The sequence below is a fragment of the Arvicola amphibius genome, chromosome 5, assembly GCF_903992535.2.
Source record: "Arvicola amphibius chromosome 5, mArvAmp1.2, whole genome shotgun sequence".
NCBI classification, from domain to species: Eukaryota; Metazoa; Chordata; class Mammalia; order Rodentia; family Cricetidae; genus Arvicola; species Arvicola amphibius.
Genome location: NC_052051.1, coordinates 108,581,092 through 108,598,422, shown reverse-complemented (window position 1 = coordinate 108,598,422; position 17,331 = coordinate 108,581,092). Strand labels below are relative to the sequence as shown.

General features: G+C 38.8%; 1 protein-coding gene across 1 annotated transcript in view; it reads left to right on the top strand.

Annotated features, from left to right (window-relative positions):
- Positions 1 to 2,379: 2,379 nt before the first annotated feature.
- Rit2 (Ras like without CAAX 2) overlaps positions 2,380 to 17,331 on the top strand; it is a 321,744-nt gene continuing 306,792 nt past the window's right edge. The window contains exon 1 of the mRNA XM_038331534.1: positions 2,380 to 2,482. Coding sequence (XP_038187462.1) covers positions 2,380 to 2,482 — 103 coding nt within the window. The remainder of the gene's footprint in view (positions 2,483 to 17,331) is intronic.

The window sequence follows — 17,331 nt, the reverse complement described above, 5'->3', positions numbered from 1 at the left end:
GGAAGGTACTGATGCTCTTATGATCTTACTGATGACAATGTCAACTCCATGTGTTGAGGCTGAGGGCAATGTCTTTCTAGACACACCAAAGTTAAAACACAAGCAGAGTTGTCATGGGTATATCCAGGAGGTCTTTAAACTTAGTTCTGTAGCACAAGAGAAAACGCAGTTTAAAGTTGCCCGCAAATTGGAGAGTTACTACAGAAATGAAGAGAACTAAGTTCATAAGTAAACTGTAGTGGAAGAAGATTGGAAAGAGAGAGTGTACAGGGAAATGAATAAACAGAAAGGTCCCCTAGAATATTTCTTAAATAAAACAACCATAAGTTAAATTAACATTTAAATATCGGTATTTTTTAAAATATATTTTAACTATATTTCTTTTCTCCTCTCCAGCTCTTTGAAAGATTCTATAAGAAAAACTACAGATAGGAGTAAAATCTTACAGGGAGTACATATATATGTATATATATATTATATATAATAATATGGAAGAAGAGAAAAGACTAGAGGAATGGAGGAAAAAAAGGAAGAGATCAAAGGCAGGGATAAAAGGAGTTGATTATGCCCAAAACACTTGAAAGTATCTATATGAAAAAAACTGTATACAATGAAGATGCATCAATAAAATGCAAAAAAGGATTGCATTAAAAATACATAAAGAATTCTTAGAACTCAATAAAATAAATCAAATCTTGACAGATAAGTAGAATATAAAAAGACTTAAATACTTGCATAAGCACATTAGAAGATATTTTTTCCTAGTATATATTTATAAAATTAGCTGTCAGCAAATAATGTGATATTATATATCTATGTATGTCTGGATTGAGAATGTAGGGTTTTACATATCATTTTGTTGAAAAATCAGTTGAGTGAATCAGACTGAGCCTGTTTGAGAATTAAGTCACATGGCCCCAGAGTCTGCTCTCTTGGCTATGGTATTTTCAGCCATAGCTGAGAAAATGTACTGAACACAACCAGGAAAAGTACTGAACACTTATCCTGTGCCCCTTACTTCACTGCACACTATAGCGATATACAAAATTGATTAAATATTATTAGCTGGGTGGTGGTGGCACATGCCTTTAAACCCAGCACTCGGGAAGCAGAGGTAGGCAGGTCTCTGTGTGTTTGAGATCAGCCTAGTCTACAAGAGCTAGTTCCAGGACAGATAGTGCTGTTACACAGAGAAACCTTGTCTCTAAAAACCAAATATATAGTTTCTTTACGGAGGAGCTTAAAACTTAGACAGACAAGTCAATGTTCTCGAAACACTTGGATACATCCTCCAAGGTCAACTTTAACAAGAAGCCTAACATAGGAAGAATGCCATTGTCTCTACAGAAGGACAAGGTCTGACTGATAATTAGAGAATATTGAAATTATTCTGAGACTTTCATGTTTTAGAAGATCACAGTGGAAGAGGCTAAAAGAACTCAGATGAGAAAGACTTTGGCCTTCTGAAGAACAGCCTAGATTCTTCTATGATTTAATATGCAACCATTTTTTTAAAAAAATATTTATTGCGTATCTTCCATGCTTGCCAGAGTCTTATAATCCACTTTGTTTCTAATGACTTGGTATAAATAAGAATGATCCATGTTCAGACATGGCAATGAGCTAATTCAATTATCCCCTGTTAGGACCTCCACCGCACACACAATGAACAAGCAACTCCTCTTAGGCATTATCCCAACAACACTAAAGACTCATCCTTATGTTCCCAGAGTTTTTTTTTTTTTTTTTTGTATGGGTGCCGCCCCTTTTCAGAATGAGACATGTAAGGGCAGATCTCGAGAGAAAGCTCCGATACAATCCACAGAAAATGTTCAAGTAATTGACTCTGATTAAAATAATGTCTCTGAAGCTGCAGTAACAGAAGTCAGCTAGTGAGACAGCATCTCCCCGTACGGCTCAGATTCTCTCTATTATAGCCCCTCAGTCTGGAATGAAGTCAAGTGTGTGCGCATCTATCAACTGCTGCAAATGTGTGTGCATCTAAAAACTTGCTGCTGCAGCCGGGGGAGGGGGGCACCCAGAAGAGAAAAGAGAGAGGAAAACTGAGAAAGAGCAATGGAGAAATAGAACACCGAGGGAAAGAAGAAACCAGAATGAGCAAGTGAGATCAGTGGAGATGTGAAGCGGTGAAGGATCAGAGGGAGGGGGAGGTAAAGCCAGATTTTTATTGGAAGCAACTGAAGTGGTTGCTATGAGACCCGCTCCAGCAGAGGACCAGCAGGCAGCCCGATGCTGATGGTTCTTGTCATGCACTACAGCTTTCCTTTGACACAGTTTTAGAGTTGTTTACTATCTGAGCAAGCACCTGACACGGGTGACTTTTTCTTCCTTTTTTCTCCTCGCGTTCCCCTGGGTAAGATGGAAGTAGAAAATGAAGCCCACTGTTGCCCTGGCAGCTCATCAGGCGGGTCCAGAGAGTACAAGGTGGTAATGCTGGGCGCAGGGGGCGTTGGTAAAAGCGGTAAGTTTTCAAAAGCCGCCGGGGAAGGAGGGAATCTGCATAGAGGCTCCTGTATAGTCCATGGCAGTTACCAGAAGAGCATCTGGCAGGGTGATTAAAAGTAAAGACTTAAGGGGAAGCTCCGGAGTCAGGAGAATTCGGAGAGAGCAGTGATAATGTGTAGAACTTTAAGAGGATAATTTGCTCCTTTCATTTCATGCTGGGTAATATTTGTTCTGGGTTTCTAGCTTTATGTGGTTTTTACATTAGATGTGAAATATATTAGACAAACTCATGCGGGAGAAATTTTCTACTGTTCTCAAAAATACACAGATTAAAAGAGGATTTCTGTACCTCTTTAGTTAAAGAGGCAGTTGCAAACACAGGTCCATCCTCAGTAGTTTTGGTATTAGTTGTTGGAAGGGCTTTGTTTACTTGTGTTTTGAGGAGGAGTCTGATTTTCTGTGTCTGCCACTGCAAGCATAAAATTTGTTTTTTAAAGAAAAAGTTTGAATTGGAAAGTAATAGTGGTTTAAAGAATGTTTCTCACTGTGGGAGGCAAGCAGGGTAATCGAGTCATGCTCTGTGGTTAAGCAAATTAAAGGAAAGCTGTGAGAAGGCGTTTGAGGTGGTAATGAGAGGAAGAATCGAAAATTCAGGCTGGCCTAGATAGCATAGCATAGCATAGCAGAGTTGGCAATGGTTTGTTTCTACAGGAGCGTAACACACCATCTATAACAAACTAAATGAGCAGTCATCCAGCGATGCTTCAGGCTGAGTCTCACAGGTTGGGTCATGGTTAAGGTATGAGCTGATAATACTGTACTGCATATACACTTAAGAGGATCCCCACTGGGGACATGTGTTTATGCAGAATGAGCCTGGACAAATATTACCAAAGAAATTCAGTATTTTTGCTCATTGAAATAAAATTCAAGGTTGAGGTCCAAGGAACAAACTAGTAACTTTGGTGTACATCTAACAAGACTGAAAAAGCTTTACGGGAGGGAGAAAGAGTAATTATAGTGTACAGGAAATATGAAGAGAAAGAGGTCATAAAGAATAATAAAAGACAGAAGTCTCCTTTTTATCCAAAAATGAACTAGCCTGAAGGGGAGAAGGGGGTGAGGTAGGTCTAGAAGTGGTACAATGCTTGTGTCACAGGAAGGGGAGTCCTGCCATCTAGGAAAGAAGCATGGCATGGGAACTTAATAACCTTATGAATGAGGAGTTTAAAAATAGTTTATTTTCTGTTGGAGTAAGCAATGGCATAAGAGGGAAAATGAATGTGTAGATTTAGTGAGAAGCAAGTAAAGGTCATAATGTATATAAGCCAGGCTATGTTTTGCAAGGACTGAGAAAGACTAAGCTAGACAGATACAGAAAGAGAGCAGGAGGAGAGATGGAAGAGTGTATTAGACAGAGGTTGAAAACTATCAGTGTCAGAGAGTCTTTCCCTGGTAGCATGTGAACCAAGACAGACATGGTGAGAACCTGGGTATCCACATGTGTTTGTGTGCTAGCTGATGTTACTTTGTTTCTACAGGACCTGGGGGCATGGAAAGAGAGTAACTTGTCAGTCTGTTTCCTGGTCTTAGACCCGGAGCAGGGAACTAAAGATAGTGCCAGTAGCAACCTCCAGCAGGCCATTTACTATGTAACCCTTTGTATATAATGTATATATATATAAGTGGTCTAGCTGACCTTCCTTCCTGTTAGATTTTACTGACTGTCCCAATAGCTGGAGATTTTCAACAATCTGAATTGCTTTTATCTTCACTTTACACGAAAGAAATACATTTCTCACCAAAGTTGGAGCAAAAACATTTCCGGTGTAATGCAGACAAGATCAGGCAGGTGGCCTTTAGAGAAGGTGAGGGATAAAGGAGGATAATCTTGTGATTTCTCTGAAATGATATGCTTGGATAAAACTTCAGAAAATACTGTATATACTAAAATTTCCATCACAGAATTTCCTTTGGCCTTCACAATGATGGAATCACAGCTTGCTCTTGAACTAGCTTCTTGGGTTTATTTGGGTCTTTCAGTATGTAAATATTCATCATCAATTTCATTACTAATCTTTTAAATGTCAAAATGTTTGCCTTCAAATAAATTAAAATATCTTTAAAAGCCATTTTCATGGACTAAAGATTTGAATTAATAGAGAAATTTCTTGAGACTGTCTAGCCTGCACCATTATGCCCTGTGCAGGGATGTTTGGGAGGAACCCTTCTCCAAAAGCTAAGGGAACTACATAAAATTCTTATCTGTTTCCATTTCTGAGCATAAGGTCACAGTCATCCCTGATCAAGGACGAGGAAATCAATATACTGTCACAAAAATTATTAAATGAACAAAATCTTAGAGAATTTTCTGTTTATTTAGAAATAACATTGTTTTTTAATCCCTGTTTTACTAAAATATACTGTGAGTCAAAACATTTGGAAACACTAGTTACTTTACTGAAATTTATAAGACAAGTATGTAGGCAAACCAATGTTTTGTGTGGGAAAATTTCAAACTTTAAGTAACCAATCAAGGTTATTGAATGTGTGTTATGCACAGACCTTCAGTGGCTACTCCAGTGGGAAAAAAGGAAGGAAGCAGACATGTAGGAAGAACCCAGTAGTAGGGACGTAGACAGCATATATTAGATGCTCACATTTACTCCTCACAATTGCACGTCCAATTAGTAGATTGAAAAATCATGTCACAACTTGTACCTAAAGAAAAATAAAACACAGAGTTCCAAGTCACTTCATCCAACTACTGCATTATTTTTCATATATTGAGGAAGGACTTTTATCACTCACCATCAAAATGAAAATAGGGCTGTCATTAGTGCAATATTTTCCATGAAAATTATAAAAATAACTGTTAATTTTCTACAACAGAACTCTAAATCTATGCCAATCTGATTTTGAATTGATGTAATCTGTATAATATAAAAATACTTGAATATTTATATAATTAATTGTCACATTCTAATATTGTTCACTAATGTTCCAACTGCTGAGAAAACAGGGATTAATAAAACTCATCTCCATCCTATGGAAATGACGGAAAAATTGGGAGTTGAAGAGGTAGATGATTTGTATCTAGAACACACCTTCTTCAACACACTGATGTACTTTTCCACCATTGGCCCTGCAGAAGATGACACAGAGAAATATGCATGTAAAGTAGAAGGTCTGTAGGATTTAGTTCGGAGAGCAAATGAGCTATGAAGAATATAGGCAATGATATCACACTGTATCTGAAGTTTTGTGAAGCCAGTAATTTTAGATGCTCTTGCCACACAGGAAAACAATCAAGCAAAAGTTAACAGGGTAAGCATGAAGTGATGAGCGCACTGCTTGTTTCAGTATGGCATGATCGAACATGCTATTTACATGCATCGCACTGAGTGTCTCAAACACAGTCTTGTCACTCTTCCTCAGCGGTGACAGTACCGTGAGATTATAAAGGAGCTAAATAGCCCTTGTGATGTAGTCATCCTAATATCACAGCACTGTTTACACCTATGCGTTTGTGCTGATGTTGGAATATATGATATATATTAATGACACATACAGTAATTATTAACAATACATAAATCATAATGATGATAATTATTATGTTAATAGTTCAGGTATTTTTAAGTTTTTACATTCATCCATTGTGGTGTGTGTGTGTGTGTGTGTGTGTGTGTGTGTGTGACACCACAGCATTTGTGTGGTGGTCAGAGAACAGCATGTGGTTGTCTATTTTCCATTTTCACTATGTGGATCCTGAGGATCTGACTCAGATCCTCAGAGTTGGCAGCTAGTACCTTTATCTGATGATCTTTCTTCTCAGCCCTTGTTTAAATATTTATTATCCTTTACTTTTCTGATTGTTTACAATGTGTATTACATATATGCATGTGTTTATATAACATACTCTTGGTGTATATTAGACATATGCAAGTTCATGCTGACACTCTTTGTGATGCTTGCAGAATGGCAAATGACTCATTTGTCAGAAGGTAACTTGGTAGTTACCCAACATGTGGCTGCATATGGATTAGTAACTGTTCTCACAATAATAAACATAACATTAATGATAAGGGAACTGCTAACAAAATAATCAAGTGCTACACAAAGAACTACAGGCAACCCAAGGAGTGCTGAGATGGGAGAAGTAGTCTTCTCCTGGGAGGAACACACAAATTGCTTATCCAGTAATGAATGACCAGGCCTGAAAATATATATAGACAAGTAACATTATACATACTTGGCAGTTGTACTAAGTATTTGGGAATATATATGTTTATCCATATTCATATGTGAATGCAGTGACAATTAATGAAAAAAGAGGCCATGAATTTGAAGTAGGTCAAGGAAAGTTTGGAGGGAGAAAAAAAGGAGGGGGAATTATGTAATAATAATCTGAAAAATCTAAAAAGGAGAAGAAATTAAAAAATAAAAATGAGAAAAAGAATAATTACTAAATACGCATGAGTCTATTATTTATTAAAAAGAGCTCATAAGATGCTTACGCGTTTGGATCTGATGATGTCACGGCAATGAGAGTAGAGCAAATGCCCATGTAAGTATAACTGAAAGTGAAGAAATCAGAAAAATTGGATAGGCCAGTGGGCTCGAAATGTGCTATGGACTTTCTTGGCTTCTCTTTGGCATAGGGCTCTTAATTCTCTCTTCTAATTTAGAAAAAGAAAAATCTCACAGCTGTAGTAGAATAGTTTTGCTAAGTAGTTTTTTAATTTATTAGACTTTTTAAATAAAAAATATAAATACCAATGAAAATTCCTACTCCCTCACCTCCTCCCATTTCCTCCACACACCCTTCCACCCCACTCCCATCTAATCCTAAGAGAGGGTAAGGCACATTGCTTTGCGGAAGGCCCAAGGCCCTCTCTACTATATCTAGGCTGAGCATGGTATACATCCAAAGAGAACAGGATCCCAGAAAGCCAGTACATGCAGTAGAGATAAATCCCGGCGCCACTGCCAGTGTCCCTTAGTCTGCCCCAGCCATGCAACTGTCAATCACATTCAGAGGGACTAGTTTGGTCCTATGCTTGTGCCTTCCTAGTCCAGCTGGAGTTGGTGAGTTCCCATTAGCCCAGGTAAACAGTTTCCGTGGATGAATCCTTCATGGTGTTGACCTCTTTGCTCATATTCTCACTCCTCCCACTCTTCAACTGGATCTTGGGAGCTCAGTCCAGTGCTCTGATGTGGGTCTCTGCCTCTGTTTCCATCTGTTGTTGGATGAAGGTTCTATGGTGATATTTAAGATAATCATCAGTCTGATACAGGGCAAGTCAATATCGGGCCCCATCTCCTCTATTGCTTAGGGTCTTAGGTGGGTTCATCCTTGTGGATTCCTGGGAATTTTTCTAGAGCCAGGTTTCTGCTAACCCTATAATGGCTCCCTCAATCAATATATCTCTTTTCTTGCTCTCATCTCTGTTCTTCCTCCATCTGACTAAGCATTGAATTTTCTCATCTTTTGTGATTTGATCAGTGATTCTGCTCCTGTGTCTTGGTGTGCTGGACTGCTGTTTGATTTCCCACTGTGTGTGAAAGTAGCTCACCCAGTGCAGACATGAGCAGATGCTAACCAACAGCATTGCTATCTTGTTTTCTAAACTATATAATACAATTCTCACACTATTTGATAACAGAATAATTTAATCAGGCCTGTATGTTATCTACTGAGTTTAGATGAAGTTGAGACATATATCCAGAGATTGGTATAAGAACGCACAGAAACAGGAATAAGGAAGTCAATTTAGGCTTTCTAGTGCCATTGTTTTCATCTAATTGAATGGGAAAAACGATAGCACACTTCTTGAAGTTGTCTTGTTGAAACCATGTCTTAATGTGCATTTTGAATGTTAAGTCTGTATGAAACATGACAGAAGCCATGAGAAGGAAGATAATTTATTCATGGCTGGGATTTTCCACAATGTTCTGGACATGTATGGTATACCCATTTTATAGAGGAAAAAATAATACATAATACAAAGTAACAATAGATCTTTGATGCAGATAGTTCAGGTTCAAGGATGTCTATATCTGGATACGATAGCTAAGCACATGTTACAGTAGATAGCATTTGTGCATTGCAAGATGACACTTGTGACATTGAGAAAAACAGTGTGGAGAATGATGAGAAACATAATTTAACAGATAGCAAAACATAAACAAGGCCGAGAAGGAATTTAGACATTACAATGTCTCAGGAATAGGTCTTATAAATTAGTGTCTTCCAGGACTAGTAGGGAAAAATCTCTCCTGGACTAGGAAAGATCTTAGGCAACTGAATACACACACACACACACACACACACACACACACACTCACACCTATATGTACATATGCACACATGTATATATGTATGTGTATATGTCCACAAATATATTAAGACAAAAGACCCGTATATAAAAAAAGCATCAGAGAACTAGGAATTACTGTAACTATGACATTGTAAAATAAAAGCTTGTTTGTAAACCAAGCAAATATATTCTCCAACATCCTTTTTCAATTTTTCTCTTTTGTAAAATCATAGTTTTACGTAGTGGATTTTAAATCCATAATTTTATATACTAGATTTTTGTAAAAGAAAATCAAGGACAATATGTTCTGAGGTTATCAGAAGGCAACACGCATAAGAATCTCTTCAACCTCAGTGAGTTCCTATAAACTGGTACAATTGAGCCAGTATCTGACATATCAAAGAAAGAGAAAAAAGCCAAGTACATCTTTCATGACCCTACAGCCCAGTGTTAAACCTTTTAAGCGAAACCTTGTGTCTAAGAGAGCCAAGCAGCTGTCATAGCATCAGCATGTGTGATGCTGAGGATTCTGCCAAGGAAGAGGAAAAAGTAAGAGGAAAATGGAAAGACTTTAAGCCTCTGTCCTTACCCCCAGTTGTTCTACCCTAATGGCACCTCAGACCATCAGTTACTGTAGTGCTGTCGCAAGAATCAGTCAGAAAGCTCACGAGGAAACAGAAAAATAATATCCTCTCTCTCAAATGATGTCTGGAAACAATTCAGGTCAAAGGTATTAACTGATACTATTTCCAAGACAACATGTACTCTGCAGAGATTAGAATTATGAAAGAGAGTTAGTGCTGGTTGATGCCTTTATCAGATGATTGGCATGAGGCTGTATCAGTCCCTAAGCCTCTCATGTGTTGGGGGTCCCTAACATTCCGACAGTGTGCTGTTGGCATGGCCCATAGCCTAGCACATCCAGCAGCCTTCACATGAGGCTTGTCTTGATCTTGAGAGGAAACTGTAGCAATCTGCATTTTATGTATGAGAGGATCAAGGCTTATGTTGAAATTAATTCACAATGTGCCCAAAGATACATAGTGATTAAATGAAAAACCCAAAATGCCTGTGCATGTATTGAAGGGTTTAGTTCCATTTTGGGGGGAGAGGGTGCTATGCACCTGCTATCTAAAAACAGCTGCATCTTCACAGATGTCTTCCTGACATCAAGTAGAACATGTGCATCAAAGCTGAAAAATTCAACATTCTATTTTAACAGCAGGTAACGATACCCTCATTTAAATGGGATGGGGAAATGTGAGTGGCAGATAGCAAGGGGAACATCTGGTTTATTGAGGGCATTCTGGGGGCCTTAAATACATAGAGAAAGGGTGACAGTCACAGTGTGGGATAACCAAGTAGCTGAGAAAATGAGAACTTACCGAAAGTAGCAGGATTAGTGAAGAAAACAGTGTGTTAAATATATTAGGCAGATTTAAATCTATTAAGTATTGACATCTCTTTCATAGTATTTCATCAATCAATCAACCAATCAATCCATCCATCCATCCATCCATCCATCCATCCATCCATTTTGACCTCCTCTCTCTCTCATATATATATGTACATATATAATGAATAGTTATAAAATATATATGGAGAGAAAGTTACATGTGGAGACTTTCTTGTTTCATTATTTAAGAAGAATCCAGGGAGTATGGAGATGTTCCTAGAGAAGTAAAAAATCTTTAAGTATTACTAAGAATGAAATTCAACCTTGGCCCTACTCATAGGAACATAAATAAAATGATGCAGAAGAAAAATTGCAAAGTCACAAATACAGTGAGAGAAAGGTCAAGGTGTCACACTGGAAGTGATGGAACTGAGAGGAAGTAGAGTCATTTGTCAGGTTAATCAACCATTCAGCTACAGCCTTCACAACATAGTTTTCTGGAATCCCGGATGATAGATCTTTCCAACAGTCCACCCTGCTTTCTGTTACCCGATAGATGAGTGTCACCAGTGACGGCCGGTGACTGTATCTCTGTAGTTTGTCATATTTGTAGTCGTTCCTGATGGCAGTTGTTTTCTGCAATGCGGATGCACACAGAAGGGGCTCATCACTGAATCTGTCTGTTGTTACAAAGCCAGTTAAAATTTCAGCTTCATCCATGGTGATCTTTGAGAAACATTCTCTGATGAATGGCCAAGCTGAGCTATCAGCTCTCCTGGTCGTCCAGCAGGCCCCAGTCACATGATTTTGCTACCTGTTGTTGTATATCACTGGCTATGCACTTTCATCGTACCAGAGCCCTAGACAATGATGTCACAGGCTTGGCAGAAGGATATAGACTTGTCCCATCTCCACAAGCTCTCCAGTACATCAGCATCCTATACTGCCAGGTACCCTAGAGGATAGAAATCTATATTAATTCTCTTGGCAATATATGAGAGATGGAAGGTGAAGGCAGGGTGGTACCACTAGGGCTGACATATTGAGAGGAAATGAAGCGAAGTGAGGTTTATAGTCCATACTAAAAAGGCTTCTGTTTTATCTTCGAGACAGGGTTTCACTGTTTAGCTCTACTGTCCTGAAACTCGCTTTGAAGACCGGGTTGGCCTCAAACTCACAGGGATCTGCTTGCCTCTGCCTCCCAAGGGCTGAGATTAAAGGTGGCATCACCACCACCCTGCAACTAAAAAGTTTTTAACTAAACTGAAATTAGATGATATAAGAAATTAGTGATCTCACCATATAAGTTGGGTGTTAGCAAAGGAGAGAATTCTTTAGTTAAAAAACTCACTGCAAAGGGAAGTTTATATTTGGAAAGTTACCTATTAAATAGACAAGGATTCTTAGTTTTCCAGCCTATGGTTCACTGTAATCCACTTTAAACCAAGCAATAAAAGTGTGTGTATGCGCATGCGTGTGCATCTCAGCACAGTCATAAAGGACTAACTTTCGTTTTGTACTAGTATTCTTTCAATTTTGGTCCTGCGTAGCACCAGCAGAGCTAGCCTTTTTAGGTACTGCACACATCTTCTCTGTTCATGTGCAGTATACACAAAACCTCATGGCTTGTTGGAAGGCTTTACATGAAAGACATAGCACTTATCTTGGTTGATTGAGATGAGATGAGAAAGATGAAGACATCTGAGCTGAAGATTCAACCACAGTCCATAATCCTTGCCAATTCGTGTTCTCATCTCCCCTTAATGTTCAGGGCAAGGTCCCCCAAACAGAAATGAAACAATGTGAATTGGGGATTTGATATCCTAGGACATTCACATTTATGCATTCTCACCTGTAATGGGAGAAACAACGGCTCTTACAGTGACTGTCTCTAATAGATGATTAAGAGAAAAATTAGGGACATAATTAAGTGTTGAGTTGTAATTATTTTTTTCAAGACAGGATTTCTCTGTGTAGCCTTGGCTGTCCTGGAACTGGTTCTGTAGACCACGCTGGCCTCAAACTCAAAGATCTGTCCTGCCTCTGCTTCCAAAGTGCTGGGGTTAAAGGTGTGAGCCACTACTACCTGGGTGTGTTATAATTTTAACATAAATGGGTAAATGCACTTTTTATTTTCTACTCTCAACAGTAATTAATTTTACATAGGCCATTTAAGCCCTTTGAGTCTCCATTTTTTTTTGAAATGGCTTGTTTAAAATTATCTCGGAGTTGTCGGTGTAGATTACTTAGGAAAATATTAATTATAAGCTGTGTGCTGTTATCAGAATGCTAAACCTTCATTAAAACTTCTGCCTTCCTTCTTCCCAGTCTTCCCTCCCTCCCTTCTCCATTTCTTCCTTCTTTTGTTTTCTTCCTTATTTATTTATCCCCTTTCCCCCCTGCCCTCCAAGTCCTCCCTTGCGTTTTCCTCCCCTCCTCTTTTTCCCCTTCCACACCTAAAATGTGTTTATCTGTGTAGCATGGGGCAGGTAATGATATCTTTCATATGAGTTCTAGGAAAATAATTTGGATTGGATGTTATGGATCTGCCATTGAGTTTTGAGCTCCTCTATTTTCTTGCTCTCCATAACCTTATATTGATATCCTTCAGCTTTCTTCTATGAGTGGTAATTTCAGTGACAATAATGATTGTGGCTTGCTAGTTACTCTAAGAAGCAACCCTTCCTTTGCAGCAATTTACTTGAAACATAAACATATGCACATGTACGCATGTACACACATATACATACATACATATACATATACATACACACACTCAGACACACACACACACACACACACACACACACCTCACTACTTATAGAGGAAGGATTTAACAACAACCACTTTTATAACAGCAAAAAAGGCTTGGAGACGTCCTGATTTTTAGTAAAGTGTACCTGTGCATGAACATGGACCAAAAATATTCTTTCCAGTCTTATTGCTGTTTTCATACATTTTAAATAATAAAATGTTCCCTTGTTCTTGCAAGAAAACTAGTAAATTACAGGCACATGAGTTTTTTTTTTTTTTTCCCCTAGTGGGAAAATCAGATTATTTAGAAACACTGTGTACATTTTCATTTGGAATTATGACTTTAGTAAATTTGTCTCTACCCACCATATTTAACCCTTCCCCTTACATCCAGCTTTTATTTGCTCCCTGCTCCCCACACAAGGCTAGCCTGTTTACCCTGCATCATACTTTGCTTCGTCCCTCTGTCTGCATTTCAGCACGCCCAACCCCTACACTGTGCCTACACCCACACTGTCAATAAGTCAATACCCAAAGTCTGTGGGACTTCTGGCAACTGAGTCAAAAGTGGCTTCTTGTTAATTGTCAAATCAGGCTTCCTGAGAGCCAGTCAGATGGGGGTGATCTGCCCTGTCAGAAGGCATTGCTATGCAAGACGGAGAGAGCAGGCAGGTGGGAACTGAACTGAGACCCTGCCTGGAGTCAGCAGTGATCAGGAGGGAATCGAAGGGGAGACTGAAGAAAGGCAGTGATGGGAAGCCTCAGAATGGAGGCTCAAACTTGGTCCTGTGACAGTATTTCCTGAGGTGGCCATGGGAACGTTCCCTCCACCTTCCTTCCAGCTGTTCACTCCCATCCATTTGCCCAGGTTCTCTTTCTTTTCCGGTTTAATATACTCTCTCTTTTAAACCCGTTCTTTATGATTTATTATTGTTTTCAGCAGTATTTATAGTTGCATAGGTTCTTCTGGAATCTGATATATGGTCTTAAAATGTTATTTAAATTTTGAGTTTTTATTTAACTCGCTATTTCTTTAGACTGCATATTTCCATCTTGATTATAAAATCTTAGAGTGTAGGAAATAAATTTTATAGGATCTTCCTTCTTTTATGATATTTATGGCAATAAATCCTCAAAACTATTTATAAGTTTAATTTCTTTCTTCTGTCTTTGAAGTAATTTAAAGCCCAAGACACCGGGTGTAAATATTAAAATAAAACCAAACGATACTTCAGAATTCGCATACAAAGAGTCACAGAGAAGGAAACTGATATCACAAAAAAACAGTGGTGTATAAACATAGCTTAGGTCATTGGTTGTGTTCAACTTTCCCATGAAAGCGTGAAAGATTCTGGGTGACAGTTTGGACGTATAAAGGGCACCTATGTTCAGAATGCTTAGTGGCTTATAGAGGCCAGGGTAAGCTTGTGGACAAAATCTGTTAGGAATGCAAAGGAGTTCCGCTATGACAAATGATCCTAAGTCAGCAGATAATGTAGAGGCGTATTGTTCATATTCCTTTTAAACCAGAGTGTGGAATGTCTGGCATACAAATGCACATGAAACTGAAAACCACTTACATTTTATTTCCCAAACTAGTTCCCAGGTTGGGGGTGTGGTGCGGGGGAGAAGGTCTTTGGTGAACCTTGGGGAACAAGCCTATAGAATACTGTCAATTTTGACTGTTTTAATTTTAATAGGATTATTAATATTTTAGCAAATTATTTATTTATTTTTGTTCCACACTGAATATATCTGAGGTAGGACCAGGCAGTGATGGACTAAGCCTTTAATCCCAGCACTTGGGAGGCAGAGGCAGGTGGATCCCTGTGAGTTCGAGGCAGGTGGATCCCTGTGAGTTCGAGGCCTGGCTGATCTACAGAATGAATTCCAGTACATCCAGGGCTACACAGAGAAACTTTGCCTCAAAAAACAAAAACAAAATCAAAACAAACAACCCCAGTCCTGTAAAGAATAGAACCTCTGTACTATTTTTAAGTTTTATGACAGAGCAGGGGTGGGGAAATCTGAGACAAGGCATCAATTCTCCCAGATCAGAAGAAACTCTAAAATTAAGAGGGCAAGATTTATTTGGAAGGCACAATAGTTCCTGCTATTAAAAGCTTCCAAGAAACAAACTAAGAAATGGTAAAAAAACCACAATCCATGTTCCTGCCTGGATTGGGGAGTTTGCCTTCTTTGGCCCTGCCTCTTCGTTCAACTGTTTTCCCCGATACTCTGGTTTGATGTTAATGAGAGCTTGTCTGATCTAGTGTCAACTTTTTCATCTACTCATTCATACCCCACAAAATCCTTTTTATTTCTCCGACTTTACAATCTGTCTCCCAGCTCAATTCTTGCTTATTTCTCTAAGACCTGTGACCAAAGTGTTTTCAGCAATAGGGTCTTACCATCTACTACTGGTGACGGATGGATGAACAACAATGTCAACAATCTTGTTCTGCACATTTGAGGGCTTCCCTGATAACCTGATGTAGGGGGCAGGGGGCGGATTTGCTTAATAATCTGTGGCTTTGGGGAAGTACATTATCCTTTCCCCTATACAGGGTATTGCAGCTTAAATTTATCTTTTCAATTATATGTTTTAACATGTTTAAAGAAGAGTCAGTTTCCATATGGATTACCCATAATCCTTAGTATGGTTCATTTCCTTCCCATCCCCTCCTATGCCATGTACTCCCAGCCTACTCCCAGCCCCTCAACATATTCTACCTTTGTTTTTCTCTTTTCTACCTTAATATCACCTGTGCTTCACTCTCCCTGCTTCCTTAAGGCCTTCATTTTACACCCACCTCCTCAAATGGTACCCATTTATCTTTTTGTACACTACAAGTGCTTCAAGTTCAACACCCTACCCTGAAAATTTATAACTAGTATGTACATATCTCTAATGCGGTCATCATTATCCAACCCTACCCCTAAGGCTCAGGAAACTTGTGGGAAAGGGAAGACAAGGAAGGTTAGAGCTGGAGGATGAAAAGGTGTGTTGCGAAAGACTGCTTTTGGATATGACTCGGACATTATACTTATCAATTCGTTGCTGTTGTGAATATTACACAAGACTTGTGCAGGATTGGGGGCTCCTTAAAATTTCATCATGAAAGAGCTAAGGCTCATAAAGCCCCATCCTTTCCTCAAGGGCAGCTAATAGTTAATATTACCGGGGGAATAGTATCACTTTCTTCTGTGGCATGGCCACTGATAAGTTGTAAATAATCTCCTACCCATAATCTTGAAAGCAACCCAATTAATTCCTATGAGGCACACACAGACAGACAAACACACACACACACACACACACACACAGACAGAGAGAAATTTATAAACACACAGATTCACGCACAGACATACAGATATACAAATATACACAGACACACAGACACACACACAGAAATTTATAAACACACAGATTCACGCACAGACATACAGATATACAAATATACACAGACACACATATACACAGACACACTCATGCATACACACACAGACACACATAGATACCCACAGACACACGTACATGGTGGAAAGTAGAAGAGGGACTTGTTGGGAAGAGGGGTTCAGCGGGACAAGTAGAGGGAATGACATAATAGGTAGCAGGTAATAGGGGTTGAAAAGACTAATATTCATTACATGTATGCAATGAGACTATTAAGAAAAATATATTTAAAAAGATAAAAAATAGAGCTGCTCCATTTCTTCATCACAGAAAGCAAATTAAAAACATTTTTTTTTCTTGCATGGAATCCTGTTCAGTGACAAGCACACATGTTGTCTGCCTCACTAGGCTGATTTGCATTTTCTTGAGTGTAATTTTGAGACAGCCCAGCATGTTTGAAACAGCTTGGGCACTGAAGATGGATAGACGTGTGCTGAGATTCAGTTCTTCTGTCACTAATAGGCACTTGGCAGCAATTCTTCCTCCAGATTTCTTCAGGGATGAGCCAGAGCTCTCTCCTCTGATCGCCTCTCTTTCATTTCATGGACTATTCTATTCAGCCCCATGCATATTAATATTCAATGAAGTTTAAATCTTTGTTATAACAGTAAGTCAACTCTAAAATAGACAAATATTTAAAAAAATAGCACTGTTATGTGGTCTAGGATATGATGCTTATGAACTAATGTTGTCATGCTGAAAATGATTGACCGATATGTTACAAGATGAAGGAGCATGTGAGTTGAGCCCAAGATCTAGCAACCCCACTCCTACCTGTGTTTGCTCAACAGAAATATGTGTGGGTAATGAGGTTTGTCAGTATTTACAGCAGCATTACTCCTAATAGCCTCAAATTAAAATAAAATGCTAATGTTCATCAATATGCGCAAGTAAACCACATTTACAGGTTTGTATTACAAATGAAAAGAGAGCAAGGC